At 34.7% G+C, this 15,448-nt stretch overlaps 1 protein-coding gene across 4 annotated transcripts in view; it reads right to left on the reverse strand.

Moving 5' to 3' along the window:
• The window catches only part of IBTK (inhibitor of Bruton tyrosine kinase), a 97,695-nt gene that overhangs the window by 74,324 nt on the left and 7,923 nt on the right, over positions 1-15,448 (reverse strand). For all 4 annotated transcript variants that reach the window (XM_055330057.1, XM_055330056.1, XM_055330055.1 and 1 more), the window contains exons 2-5: positions 12,599-13,292; positions 9,038-9,134; positions 7,793-7,917; positions 1,703-1,813 (exon numbers count right to left, since the gene is read on the reverse strand). In XM_055330057.1, coding sequence (XP_055186032.1) covers positions 1,703-1,813; positions 7,793-7,917; positions 9,038-9,134; positions 12,599-12,919 — 654 coding nt within the window. In that variant the 5' untranslated portion in view covers positions 12,920-13,292. The remainder of the gene's footprint in view (positions 1-1,702; positions 1,814-7,792; positions 7,918-9,037; positions 9,135-12,598; positions 13,293-15,448) is intronic.

Below are 15,448 nucleotides of genomic sequence, written 5' to 3' on the forward strand. Positions count from 1 at the left end.
CCCAGGATCGAGTCCCACATCGGGCTCCCTGCGTGGAGCCTGCTTTTCCCTCTGCCTGTGTCTCTGCCTCTCTCTATGTCTCTCATGAATAAATAAATAAAATCTTAGAAAAAAAAAAAGTTTAACAGGATATGGATATTGGTTTATGAGTAAAATGCAAAACCCAGTAAGACATTTCAGTAAAATAATTCAATCCAACAAATGATTTTTGAGTCCTTATCATACACCAAGTATAAATTTGTTTGGTATAAATAAAAGAAGTCTTCAGCTAAGGTATTCACTGATGTATTGAAAAAATAAATAAATAAAAATACAGGAAAAAAAATACAGGAAAATACAGGTGTGAAGAGTAAATGAGTTGGTAAGTATAAAAAACAAGTCTCTGACATTGCATAAAATGAAGACAATAATGTCTGTAATCTCACAGGGTTGTTTGTAAGGCTTAAGTCAATGATACCGTACGAGAAGCATCACTGATACCTAGAACATAATAAACCCACGAAAATTGGAAGCTGTTATTATAGCTCTCTCTTCTTTTCAAAGCACCCTTTAATAGATAAATATAGCAGTAATCCTGTCAAAAAATTTTACCTTAAAAATAATCTACTAGGCAATTTTTTTAATGCAATAATTATTTAGGTTTCTTCCAATTAACAGTTTCAATAGAGTAAGATAAGAGTCAATCTTTGATTATACAATGAAAACACAGGCTCAACTTTTATTTTTGTTTAAAGACTGATTTATTTTAGAGAGAGAGCACATGAACATAAGAGGAGGGAAGGAAAGAGGGAAAGAATCTTCAAGCAGACGTCCCCCTGAGTAAAAAGCCCTACCCAGAGCTGAATCTCACAATCCATGAGTTCATGACCTGAGCTGAAACCAAGATTTGGAGGCTCAACCAAATGAGCCACCCAGAGGCCCCAACTCAACTGGTAGGCCACAAATACTTTGATGAGAACTGAAAAGTAAATAAATAAAAACCAGGACTACTTCAAGAGAAGGGCTTTATAATTAGTCTGACTTTTAAAATTTCAAATATGGAAATATTTTAAAGCTTATTTATATGCTCTCCTGTCTTAATATTTGCTATATGCAAAATATAATTTTTCTTTGATGCTTCAGAACGCCTGGGTGGCTCAGCAGTTGAGCGTCTGTCTTCCTTTGGCTCAGGGCGTGATCCCGGGGTTCCAGGATTGAGTCCCACATCAGGTTTCCAATGTGGAGCCTGCTTCTCCCTCTGCCTATGTCTCTGCCTCTCTCTCTCTCTCTCATGAATAAATAAAATATTATCTTTAAAAATTTTTTTGAAAAAATAACTCTATCTAAATGCTTTTAACATGATATGCAAGGAATCTAAATGATCTTTTTTTAAACGATTTTTAAGATTTATTTATTTCAGAGAGAGAGTTTGTGCAAAAGCGGGGATTAGGAGTAAAAGGGAAGAAAACTCCCTGCTGAGCAGTGAGCCCAACTCAAGGCTCTGTCCCAAGACCCAGAAAGCACAACCTGAGCTGAAACCAAGAATCAGAGGCTTAACTGAGCCACCCAGGTGCTACAACTAATTTTTTAACTCTATAATCAACTGTTATACTACTCTCTGCTTATAGTAGGTTAAAAATAATGTCTCTTTAGTTAACTGAAGCTTCCATTTTAGGGAAATTTTACTGAAGTTACCTAAGATGGGTAATGACATTTCAATTACCAAGCATGTCTGTTCATCTCCATGGCCTAAACGTCCCCCAGGACCATGACCACAGGTATAAACCTGCCCTTTCTGAGAAAGAAACACTGAATGAAATTTACAAAGCACCACCTAGGAGAAAACAAAAGAATATGATTAAATTTCTCTGAATAAAATAACTTTTATAAAAAGAATAAATTACAGAATACTGCTATTTAAGCTGGATGACATGTATGTGGGAATTCATTATATATTCTATTTTGTATATATATGTATGTACTATAATATATAGTTCTATAATAAATATTAAAAATACAATTTTAAAACTATGTCTACAAATGCTGATAATTTCTTTTTTCCTTTTCCCATTTAAGTATATATTACCCACAAAAGACACTAAACAAAGGATAATGCAAATCTCAAGCATTCAACTAGGAAAAGCAGTAGTCAGCTGTTTCCCAACTATAAAATCACAAACAAGAACGAAGCAGTACAACATGAAGCACAAAAATCAAAAATACTAATATGTTATTAAAGAAAACAGTACATATGGCTTAAGAATATTTTAAAAAAGGTATCGCCTATACAGGGTTTGGTGGTTCAATAGTATGTCCTTTTAATATCTGTTTCTGTCTAATATATCTTTAATATGATTACATGGCTTTAAATAAAACTTATTTTCAAGTTTTACCCTCTTCCCCATTTCCTTTTCTACCTGCCATCTTTCCAAACACTCCTTGCCCTATTGACACGCAATTATATATTCACATACCCTTATCAGAAGGCTAATTAAAGGACTAAACTTCATGGAAGGCAATAATATGAAACCAATAGCAGTTTTAAATACAGGCATATCTCGTAGATATTGTGGATTTGGTTCCAGATTAGCACAATAGGGAAAATTTCTCGGTAAAGTGAGTCTAATTAATTTTTGGTTTCCAAGAGCATATAAAAGTTATGTTTCTATTATACTGTAGTCTGTTAAATAAGCAATAGTACGGGGTCTTTAAAAAAATAATGCACATATCTTAATTTTAAAAATACTTTAGTACTAGAAAATACTAAACCATCATCAGATGTTTCAGCAAGTCATAATCTTTTTACTGGTGGATGGTCTTGCCTCAGTGTTGATGGCTGCTGAAAGTGGGGAAGACTATGGCAATTTCTTAAAACAATTCAACAATGAAGTTAACCAAATCAACAGACTCATCCTTTCATGAATGTTTTCTCTCTAGCATGCAATGCTATTTGATAGCATTTTACCCACAGTAGAACTTCTTTAAAAACTGAAGTCAATCCTCTCAAACCCTGACACTGCTTTATCAACTAAGTTTATATCATATTCTAAATCCTTAGTGTCATTTGAACAGTCTTCACAGCATCTTCACCAGGAGTAGAATGCATCTCATGACACCACACCTTTTGCTCATCCATAAGAAGCAGCTCCTCAACCCGTCAAGTTTGATCATGAGATGGCAACGATGCAGTCCCATCTTCAGGCTCCACTTCTAATTCTAGTTCTCTTGCTATTTCTACCACATCTGCACTTACTTTCCCCAGTGAAGACCTGAACCCCTCAAAGTCGTCCATGAGGGCTAGAATCAAATTTCTTCTAAACTCCTGTGATGTGGATATTTTGACATCTTTCCGTGAATCACAAATGTTCATGGCATCTGGAACGGTGAATCTTTTCCAGAAGATTTTCTGTTTACTTTGCCCAGACCCGTAAGAGGAATCACTATCTATGGCAACTATAGCCATGTGAAATGTGCTTCTTAAGTAATAAGACTTGAAAGTCAAAAATGACTCCTTGATCCATGGGCCACAGAATGAATGTTGCATTAGCAGGCAAGAAAACAACATCAATCACATTGTACATCTCCATCAGAGCTCCCAGGTGATGAGGTGCATCATCAACGAGCAATAATGTTTTGAAAGAATCTTTTTTTCTTTCTGAGTAGTAGGTCTCAACAGTGGGCTTAAGACATAAATTCAGTAAACCATGCAGTAAACCATGCTATCACCCAGGCTCTGTTCTAGTTTTAGAGCACAAGCAGAAGACATTTAGCATTATTCTTAAGAACCCTAGGATTTGGGCAGCCCGGGTGGCTCAGCAGTTTAGTGCTGCCTTCAGCCCAGGGCGTGATCCTGGAGACCTGGGATAGAATCCCACGTCAGGCTCCCTGCATGGAGCCTGCTTCTCCCTCTGCCTGTGTCTTTGCCTCTGTGTGTGTGTGTGTGTGTGTGTGTGTCTCTCATGAATAAATAAAATCTTTAAAAAAAAAAAAAAACCTAGGATTTTTAGTATTGTTAAGTGAACACTGGCTTCACCAGCTGCATTAGCCCCTAACAAAACAATCAGCCTGTCCTTTGAAGCTTTGAAGCCACTCACTGACCTCTCCCAATAGAAAGCTGTCTGTCCACATTGTAAATCTGTTTTTTTAGTGCAGCAGCCTGCATTGTCTTGGCTGGATCTTTGGGATAACTTGCTGGGGCATCTACATCAGCACCTGCTGCTTCACCTTGCACTTTGATGTTAGCGAGACGGCTTCTTTCCTTAAACTTCATGAACCCACTAAACTCTCCTAGCTTCAAATTTTCTTCTGCAACTTCCTCGCCTCTCCTAGCCTTCACAGAATTGAAGAGAGTTAAAGGCCTTGCTCTGGATTAGGCTTTGGCCGAAGGGAATGTTGTGTCTGGTTTGATCTTTTAAAATAGTTTTCTTTTTTCTATTTTTTTTATTTTGGATAGTCATACAGAGAGAGAAAGGCAGAGACATAGGCAGAGGGAGAAACAGGCTCCATGCACCGGGATTCGATCCCCGGTCTCCAGGATCGCGCCCTGAGCCAAAGGCAGGCGCCAAACCACTGCACCACCAGGGATCCCCCGTGTCTGGTTTGATCTTATACTAAGGTCACTAAAACTTTCTCCATACCGGTAATAAGGCTGTTGCACTTTCTTAACATTTGTGTGTTCACTGGAGTAGCACTTTTTTCTTTCAAGAACTTTTCCTTTGAATTCACAACTTGGCCAACTTGCTAGTTCAGGTCTACTTTTCCACCTATCTCAGTTTTTGACACACTTTACTCTCTAAGCTTAATCATTTTTAGCTTTTGATTTAAAGTGAGAGACATTCAATTCTTCCTTTCACCTAAACACTTAGAGGACATTACAGAGTTCTTAACAGAACTAATTTCAATAATCTGTGTCCCAGAGAATTAAGGAGGCCCAAGAAAAGGTAGAGAAGTAGGGAACAATGGCCAGTGGAGCAATGAGAACACACACCTTTATCAATTAAGTTCACCATCTTATATGGATGCAGTTGTGGTACCCAAAACCAATTACAATAGTAATATCAAAGATCACTGATCACAGATCACCAGAACAAATATACAAATGACTTCTGAACAACACCAGTTTGAACTTCAGTGTGTATCTACTTATAAGCAGATATTTTTCCAGGAAATATAGTACAATACTTTAATGTATTCTCTTTCCTTATGACTTTCTTAATAACATTTTCTTTTCCCCACCTTACCTTACTGTAAGAATACAGTGTATAATGCATGTAAGTATGTGCTAATTGACTATGTTCCTCAGTTAAGACTTCTAATCAACAGCAGTTAAGTTTTTGGTGAGTCAGAAGTTATGCATGGATTTTTGATTGAATGGAGGGGTTCAAGTGTCCTGACCTCCATGTTTTTCAAGGGTCAACTGTATAATACTAATGAAAAAGTTTGGTATTATTGAGAGAATTAACAAAATGTGACACAGAGACACGAAGTAAAGAAATGCTACTGGAAAAATGGCAAAGACTTACTCAATGCAAAACTGCCATAAACCTTCGATTTGTAAAAAATCCAGTATTTGTGAAGTCCAATAAAGCAAAGTGCAATAAAACAAAGTATGCCTGTTTATGTACATACATACTTAACCCCTCCACCACACTTTGTTATTTTGCAAACCATCTAATATCAGTATATTAGTTTTACCTTAATACCATTTAAAAATCATTTTTTCTTTTTAAAAATTATGTGCTTTTACATTTCTTATGTCACCTATAATATTTCTAACTTTGGATATAAAAAATTATTACAAAATAAAGCAATCGGAGAATTATTTTCCAGAAAATCAGGTTCTTATGGAAAATAAGAACGTTAGAAGCTGACTTACAAGCTCTATTCACACATATCTTTTAATTACTTGGTAAGTTCTGTGAATACGTATATTTATCTAAGTAATAAAAAAGTCATTAATTCATTTAATTATACCGCAAATACCCAAAAAGTCTAAAAATAAAACCCAACATTATATTCATATTTGTAACACAAATTTAGAATCTGTAAAGGAAAAATCATTTTTTGAAACCAGAAATAATACATTTTGCTTGGTTTTATACTCAATATTAGAATGCCATTCTATTCCTGACTTATATTAAACAACCAATACCAGAGTTTAAGTCTTCCAACCTTGGGACACCTGGGTGGCTCAGCGGTTGAGCATCTGCCTTTGACTCAGGGTGTGATCCCAGAGTCCCAGTATCGAGTCCCACGTCGGGCTCCCTGCATGGAGCCTGCTTCTCCCTCTGCCTGTGTCTCTGCCTCTCTCTCTCTCTCTCTCTCTCTCTATCTCTCATGAATAAATAAAATCTTAAAAAGAAAAAGTCTTCCAACCTTGAAACCTCTAAATTTTTTTTTAAGATTTTATTTATTTATTCATGAGAGACACACACACACACAGAGAGAGAGAGAGAGAGAGAGAGAGAGAGAGAGAGAGAGAGGCAGACACACAGGCAGAGGGAGAAGCAGGCTCCATCCAGGAAGCCGGACGTGGGACTCAATCCCGGGTCTCCGGGATCACACCCTGGGCAGAAGGCAGTGCTAACCGCTGAGCCACCCGGGCTGCCCAAACCTCCAAATTTTTTTAAGGAGGTAACTGATTATGCCTTTCATCTTAATTCTCTGGAATATACTGTGCTGAGATTAATAATATCTGCCCCATGATATTAATTCATTTAGTTCTAGAGTATAGAATCAGTCCATTTCAATTACTACTAATGGGGCTCTCTGTATAACTGGTGCTTAGTAAATATTCCCATAAAACTTGTCTTCTCTTTTCTGACTGTAATTTACAGTGACTTCCTTCATAACCTATCCAGTGCTTGCTTCAATCTCATTCTGTGGTAAATCAAATTCCTTACATCCTTAATCTCTTCACAAAATATTCTCACTTCCTTGCCTTAAGTATAGCTTTCTCCTTAAGTGTACCATTTCATCCTAACAAAGGATAAATATGCTCATTTCTTCCATAACACATATATCTTAGGACCTGAAGGTATAACCAGTATCTGGTTTCCTAACACTACCATTTATTCTTTTACTCTTGTTTAAAAATCCTTGCTCCTGGAAAATCTCAGCTCATACAAGGTAACTACACCATGTATTATCTCAGAAAAGGAAAAGAGGTATCTTTTCTAAGTGCCCTGTGATCAATCATTAGTGGCTGCTAATGGGCAGAATAGCATTTTAAGAATTATGAGGACCTAGTAAGCTCAGATGAACGAACACACACACACACACACACACTGCGTTATGGAATAAATTGAGTATGTCAAGAGTAACAAAATCCACGGAGGTGGAAAACATGATTCAGCATAATGAAGACCAAAGACCAAAACTGTACAATTATATCAACTAAAATTTTATAATTACCCATATTTAAGAACTCAGGTTTGCTCACCTGAAACTAACAGTGAGTTTCAAAAACAAATTCACTAGAGAAACAATGTGAAGAACTATAATTTTTGTGAAATGAAAACAAATGCTAGAAAATCAATAGAAGCTCTTACCTTTTAAAGTAGTATCTCTATACTGCCTTCTAATTTCTAATACTGTTTGCACAAACATCTCAGTTTTATGGTATTTAACATGATCTAAATAATATTAAAGCTAACAAAATCTAAAATAGAATTAGTGAAGTTTTGTTGATTGATTTCTTCATTAAAATGTTACTATCCCTTCCACAAAGTTAACATAATCCAAATAAAAAATAAACTATCAAACACAAAAGTTATTTTTAATCTCTGAAAGTTCTCATTGTACTTCAAAATACCTGCTTGATATAAACCCCACTCCTGGAGAACAGATCCACCAACTCTGGATGGTGTTTGCTATTCTGGCTTCCATGACCCAGGGTGAAATTTGTATTATCTCCCCAGGTGTAGACATCTGTAGGATCTAAAATGTAAATTAATTTTTATACTTTAATATTTTAAAACAAATACAGTTGAGTTATATACCCTACTAATCAGTTTACCTCAAACACAGACTCTAATTTAACCAGCATATTTAGAAAGACGCTGTCAACTTTATCTCTTACATTATAAAACTATTAACATATTATCTAAGTTTAGAAATAGAAACCAGAAAATCTAAATCAGCACAAGTCTGTCTCAATGCTAGGAATCTAATACTTGTTCCTGGTTTTGTTAGCAGCTAGTTTAATTGCCAAATGAATAAAATACCACCTGCTGTATCCACTTAGTTTCCATGAAAATAATTACTTAAATACAGAATGTTACTAATACATATATTATTTATATGTTACATATACACATATAAAGGTTCTAAAAGAAGCAAATGTATCATTAAGTTACTTTTCCTAGAGAAATATTAACTTCAATAGTTTGCTCTTGATAGATGTAAAAATCACACTAGTGATACCTATTAAAGTGGAATAAAAAAAAATCAATCACCGCTAAGTTTATGATCTAAGTCTTAATTTTTATTTTGGAAGGCATATAACATACCATTCTTGAATGGAATTATAACTATAACTTGCAATACAGTATCAAGGATAGAAATAAAAATGAAAAAAGAATGTGTCCTTATTTAGCTTGCTCACTATTTAAATGCAAATTATAGAGTGGACTCATGTAAACTTCTTCTCCTTTTCCACCAATTCCCATTTCCAAAGTTCAAAGGCACACAAATTAGAGAAATAAGCAAAATCAAAAAGATATGAAAGTAGAAGAATCACTTCCTTTTCCCTTCTACCTCAAGTACTGATGTTGCTTTCTGGATGCACATTAATTACTTTACAGTAGTTACAATTCTAATTGTCTTCCCACTTGGCTATGTTTTTATTCTCACAGACATAATATAGATTAAAACTGAAAATACAAAATAAATCAGAGTTCTGAATAAAAACCCAAAATAATCAGCTAACATACACCAAGATAAAAGTTCTTTGCAGATATCCACACACAAATTTTCTCATGTATTTTAAAATGAACAAAGCTTCACTAAAATTTTCTCAGCTGTATCTTCATGAAATATATTTGCGGAATTTTCTTACCAGTAGTTTTGAATACTACATGAGTTGGTCTATCCTTCATTACAAGATCCAAAGCTGACAAGCCTTCTTTGTCTTGAATATACAGACTAACACCATGCTAAAAAAAAAAAAAAAAGAGAGAGAGAGATAAATATATAAATATATGTTACCTCCTATGCCCACCCACATTTTTTCACACACAGAAGAGAACCAAAAAAAAAAAAAAAAAATCAAAAATCTAATTCTTAAAATAAGAACTAGAAACATGAACAAATAAGTAACATTTAAAATCAAAATGAACTAGACATGAAAATTTTCTACAGTTAGGCAAGTCTAGCTGCCCTAGCTCTGGGTCTCTCTGTATGTGCCTGTGCTTGCACACATATACTTTATGTATGTAAAGAGCCATGGTGGGATCCCTGGATGGTGCAGCGGTTTAGCGCCTGCCTTTGGCCCAGGGCGCGATCCTGGAGACCCGGGATCGAATCCCACGTCAGGCTCCCTGTGCATGGAGCCTGCTTCTCCCTCTGCCTGTGTCTCTGCCTTTCTCTCTCACTGTGTGCCTATCATAAATAAATTAAAAATTAAAAAAAAAAAGAGCCATGCTCCATGTCTAGTTCAGTTAAGAGCTATAAAGACTTCAAATAACGGCAGGACGATATTGATATCAGAATTTACTTTCTATAAATATGATGTGATCATCTAGGCTGCATCTCTTCCTGCCTTGAATTTTGTTACGTCTGTTATTTACATTTAAGACAATTCTATTCCTTTATTTCTATTAGTGCGATACAGGTTTTCATCTTTGTATTCAAACTTTAAAGCAATGTTTAATTGTAGCTTCTTATAAATCCTAATAAAAAAATCTGAGAATGTGTCTATGTGTTTTAAGGATGAATTTAAAGTAATTTTTATATCTTCACAGTTCAAAATCAAACATGAAAGAGAACATTTTCTGTCCCACTTATATAAGGCAGTTAGCACACCCTATCCCTAATACCATACTTTTCTATCTTTTAAAATATAATAGAAGAGGGGTAGGGGGACAGATAGTAATGTTCAATTGATATTGTTGTAACTTCACTACAGTTTTTTAAATATAAAATGTTCTTTTTGAGAATAATCTTTGGAAAAAAAAAACTTTTGGTACTTGCTGACAGTTTATTAAGACATTCAACAATTAGACTTATCTCTATTTTAACCTGTCTATTGTGTTCATTACATATCCCTATGACCTAGATCAGTGCCTAGATCAGTGGAACACATCAGGCACTCAAAAAAAAAAAAATTGTTCCAAATACTTTACAAATAGCAGAGCATTTAATCCATACAACCTTATGATTAGGTTAGTTCTATTTACAAATGAAGAAAATTAAAGCAGTTTTGGGACACCTGGGTTGCTCAGTTGTTGAGCAACTGCCTTTGGCTCAGGTCGCGATCTCCAGGGTCCTGGGATTGAGTCCTACATCAGGCTCCCCTTGAGGAGCTTGCTTCTCCCTCTGCTTGTGTCTCTGCCTCTCTTTCTGTGTCTCTCATGAATAAAATAAACTCTTTAAAAAAATAAAAATGAAAATAAAGCAAGTTTTTCCAGAATAGAAATGTAAGTAAACTATTTGTATGAAAAAACAATGATATACCAATAACATACAACAGGACCCTACAAGCATAAAGAGTCTTTGACAGCCACTCATCTTGTCATGAAATCAAGGAGTCAAAGAAGATATGTATAAGATAGGCTGTCTCTATTCCAGTTTTTGGTAGACAAGTAGTTTCTGCTGAGGTTTCTCTTATCTTTGGCAATCAGGAACCGGTAGTACAGGTGTATATTTATTGTACAATTTGTTTTGGTAATTAAAAAGTCTTATAGCTATAAAGTTGTTATCAAATGCAATTTATTTAAAATGTGTACTTGTGTATAGTCTCTCTCTGCCAACCATAATACCTTAAGGGCTACAGTTGTCATAATACTTTAAATGCTACAGTTGTCCAGAAATAGAAGTGACATGCACACCCCAATCACTGCGTCCCTTCCAATTAAATGATGTTAAAAGGTCAAAGGAAAAAAGGATATGCTATGTTGAGACATGAATACTAAATGGATAGGAAAAGGTTTCTGTGGGAAAATTTTACCACTGCAATGTATCCACTCTTAGATATCTATCATTGATCAGTTGGGCTTTGATGATGACAAATGACAATCAAGCCAAGCACAAGGTGGCCAAAGGCACAATTTTCTGGCTTCTCTTAGCCAAGGAGGAAAGAATGAGGATTTCTAAAGGGAAATGAAACTTCAAAGGGAAGGAAGGTTCAAAATTCAGACCAGGCCCTATTTCAAACTGAAGCCCCAAATCTTGACACCTGAATGGCAATTCCTATGACAAGAGAAAACCCAAGGATGCTCATAAGCTTGACAGGACTAGGAGTCATCCAACTTTCTAGCAGAAACTGTTAAAAAGGTGAGGTTTTAGAGGTGGGAGAGGATAAGAGTAGATCTGGTAAGATGTGTTAACTCTTACCAACCTAGCTTTCTGTATAAAATAAAGGGAATTGAACCAATATTCAAACGTTTTAGATATAAGAGGAATTACCAGTACTATTAGTAAACTTTTTTTAAAATCAAAAATAGATGAAGACACTGAAGATAAACTCCCTAATGTGACCATAAATTCCTTGAGGACAATGAAGTGTTTTGCTCTTCTCTGTATCCTCTACAAACATGACAAAATGCCTGTACAAAAAAAAACTTTTCCATTTAAAACTCATGACTTTTGACTGTTAACGTGCATTCATCAGTGAAATGACATTGGGATACATCTCAGAAAACTTCATTATTTGACTATACAGTACAACAAATCTAGATTTAATTTACTTAGTGGGAAATTTCAATTCAATTAAACTGACTCTATTTTTTTTACAACTATATCCTAGCCAAACAAGAAGAAACATAGTACCCAAAAACAGTCCCTAAATGTTATATTTCAATAACTAGTGCCCTTTTAAAGCTAATAACAGTTACAAAAAAGTGTATCATTTTTCTTAAGAATACTAAAAGATAAAAAAAAAAAAGAATACTAAAAGATGGGCAGCCTGGGTGGCTCAGTGGTTTAGCGCCTGCCTTCAGCCCAGGACGTGATCCTGGAGACCCGGGATTGAGTCCCACGTCAGGCTCCCTACATGGAGCCCGCTTCTCCCCCTGCCTCTCTGTGTCCCTCATGAATAAATAAATAAAATGTTTTTTAAAAATGTACTAAAAGATACATAATACTGATGAAATGATAAAATGTGTGGGATTTACTTCAAAATAGTAGGAGATAAGACAGCAGGGACATGTATAACATAACTAGCCAACAGTCCACTATGTATTGGAACTTTGGTATATGCTTAAAATCTACATCATAAAAAGTCTAAATAAAAATATATATGGGATTTGAATTCTAAAGATGAGTCGGTTACAATAGTAAAAGATAACAAACAATTGATAAGAACAAACTCAAATCTCTGGAAAATAAATGGGGTGTTTGAAACAGACTAAGAAAAACATATACCAGACCAAACAGTTTTAAGTAAACAAATGATACTTACCTTCAAGAGAGACCAAACACAATCAATATGTCCATAAAAAATGCTTCTGTGCAAAGCTGTCCATCCTGATTCCTTGTCTTTCACCAGCAGATCCACTCCTTTCTCAATAAGCCAATCTAATACTCCTTTCTTTCCACAGGAGGAAACAAGGTGGAGGGCGTTTCTGCCAAAGGCATCTTTGATAGTTGCAGCATTGTAACAATAACTGGAGAGAAAGGCCTTAATCTGGTTTTCATTCCCCTTTGTTACGACAGAAAGGACATCCAAAGCATGCTTCAGGGATCGACACTTTGATGTGCAGTCAGGGATGGAAGAATTCATCCTAATTGTTTTATACTGCTTAGTAGTTCTTCGAAATAGTTAAGACTAATTTTTAAAAATAAAAAAGCCAGGACAAAAAGGTGCTATTCAGTAAGATTTATAGAGAATAAATGACTTGTTTAGGATTATAATTTAAATCCTCAATGGCAATAGTATAAAACTATATATCTTTGTACAATTTATTTTGGCACTTAAATCAAAAAATTATAAATAGTTCTATAAAGTTTATATCAAATGCAAATTCTTTATTAAAAAAAAAACTTTCCACAGTTTATAAATTATTCCTGGAATCAAGCACCAAGGGGGAGTGAGGAGGGGAACTCCCCCTCCACACTGTCTGATCCTTTTAAATATCCATAATTGCAAGGGTGACCTATAAAAGAAAGAGAAAGAAAAAGTAAAAAATACAAAATTTACCCCTCACTCTCAAGTGCTTTACAACTACCTCTATATTTAAGTGCCCCCTAAAAAAATAAGTGCCCCAATTCCTATTTCAAACACATAAATAAATAAAAATGTATCACCTTTTCACCTTCATACTTCACATCCACAGAATTCTAGAACTATATCAATCAGCTTTACCGCCTTTTGTCCAGTCTCCTGTTTGGGGTCAACCACTGTATCTATACTTTGGAGTCCATCGCTTTCTTTCCAAAAGCTTCATTCCTTCTCCCCTGTATTCTTACACTCTACTAGCTATGTCCCCACAAATTATAAGCACACTTAATTCTACCATCTTTATAACAATCCCATCTCAAAACTTTACCCCCTAAAATTATTTCACCACCATCACCATCCAACACCACCCATCACCACCACAAAAGCCAATCCTCTCTCTCATCATTCAGTTTTTATTAAGGGCTAGACACTCTAATAATGTTCTCTGTGCCTGGAAAGTCCTTCACCATACGAGCAGATGATAATTAAATATCAGGTATCAAAACAACTAGGTATCAACGTGAAAAAAAAAACTTTTAGATACTTATTTATACCTTATACCAATATAAATTCCAGATGGGGCAATGATAAACAAAAATAATACCATAAAAACACGAGAAGCATGGGAGATTCTTTTTTACAATTTCAAAGTACAAGAGGACTTTTAAAGCATAATCTGAAATTTGAGAATTATAAAAATTATAAAAATTTAATCAGTTTAAAGCCTACATTAAAAAAAATTTTAAGACAAAAAAGGAGAAAATCTACCTTACCATATAGTCTCTACAAATTAGAGACCAACAGAATAAAACTCAAAGAATATGATACTTTCAAAAAAAGGGGGGGGGGGTAATTTAAACAGATTTTTTTAATAGACTCATCTCACTCAAAAGATATGTAAATTAAAACTATAATGAGAGACCATACAACAACATGAATGGAGCTAGAGAGTATAATGCTTAAGCAAAGTCAGTCAGAGAAAGACAAATACCATATGATTTCATTCAAATGTGAAATTTAAGAAACAAAACAAATGAGCAAAGGGAAAAAAGAGAAAAATCAAGAAACAGGGCCTTAATTATAGAGAACAAACTGATGGTTACCAGGAGAGGTGGGGGGAGGGTTATATAGGCGATGGAGATTAAGGAGTGCACTTGTCAGTGATGAACAAAGGGTGATTCATGGAATTGTTGAATCACTACATTGTATCCATGAAACTAATATAACACTGTTAACTAACTGGAATTTAAATAAAAACTTAAAAAAAAACTATAATAAGATACCACTTTTTAATCTAACAAGATAGCAAAGATCAAAAGGTTGATATTATGTACTGACAAGATTGTAAGAAAATACATACCTACTCCATTGCCAGTAAACATATACACTCATATAATCTCTTTGGAGAGCAATTTAGTATAGTTATGAAAATTTAAAATTTAAAATACACATTTTTTCTGACCCAAACAATTTTACTTCTAGGAATTTATCTTGTAAAACCTTACATTATGTGTGAAATGGCATAAGTACAAGAATATTCACTGAGTCATTGTTTGAAATAGTAAAGCATGGAAAAACCCTAAATAGCTAAAAGTATATCCATGCAAAAGAGTATTATTCATGCATCAAAAAGAATGAAGCAACTATGTATTTTTATATGAAATAATCTCTAATAAGATACACTGTACAATGTTCTTTAAAATGAGATGTAAATTAATACTCTTTCTGGAAAAAATGTATATGTATTTACATGATTATGCATGAATATGTACAAAAGATGTCTCCAAGAATACACAGGAAAATGATTAACAGCAGTTCCTATGGAGAAGAGCACCACTAGCTGGAGACAGAAATGGAAGGCACACTTACTTATATTTTACAATGACCCAATTTTGAATGCTTTACCATGAGCATGAATACCTATTCAAAAATAAACATCCAAAAAATAGAAATACTAATATATTGATTAGACAGGCTGTAGGAAAATCTAGAAAACTCAGCCACCATATAAGAGCCTTTATTTCCTTTTTTTCCAATATGCTACACTGTCTGCTTTCCCCTGTTCAGATCTGGAGAAATGAAATACAATGT

The sequence above is a fragment of the Nyctereutes procyonoides genome, unplaced genomic scaffold (assembly GCF_905146905.1).
Source record: "Nyctereutes procyonoides isolate TBG_1078 unplaced genomic scaffold, NYPRO_anot_genome, whole genome shotgun sequence".
NCBI lineage: Eukaryota > Metazoa > Chordata > Mammalia > Carnivora > Canidae > Nyctereutes > Nyctereutes procyonoides.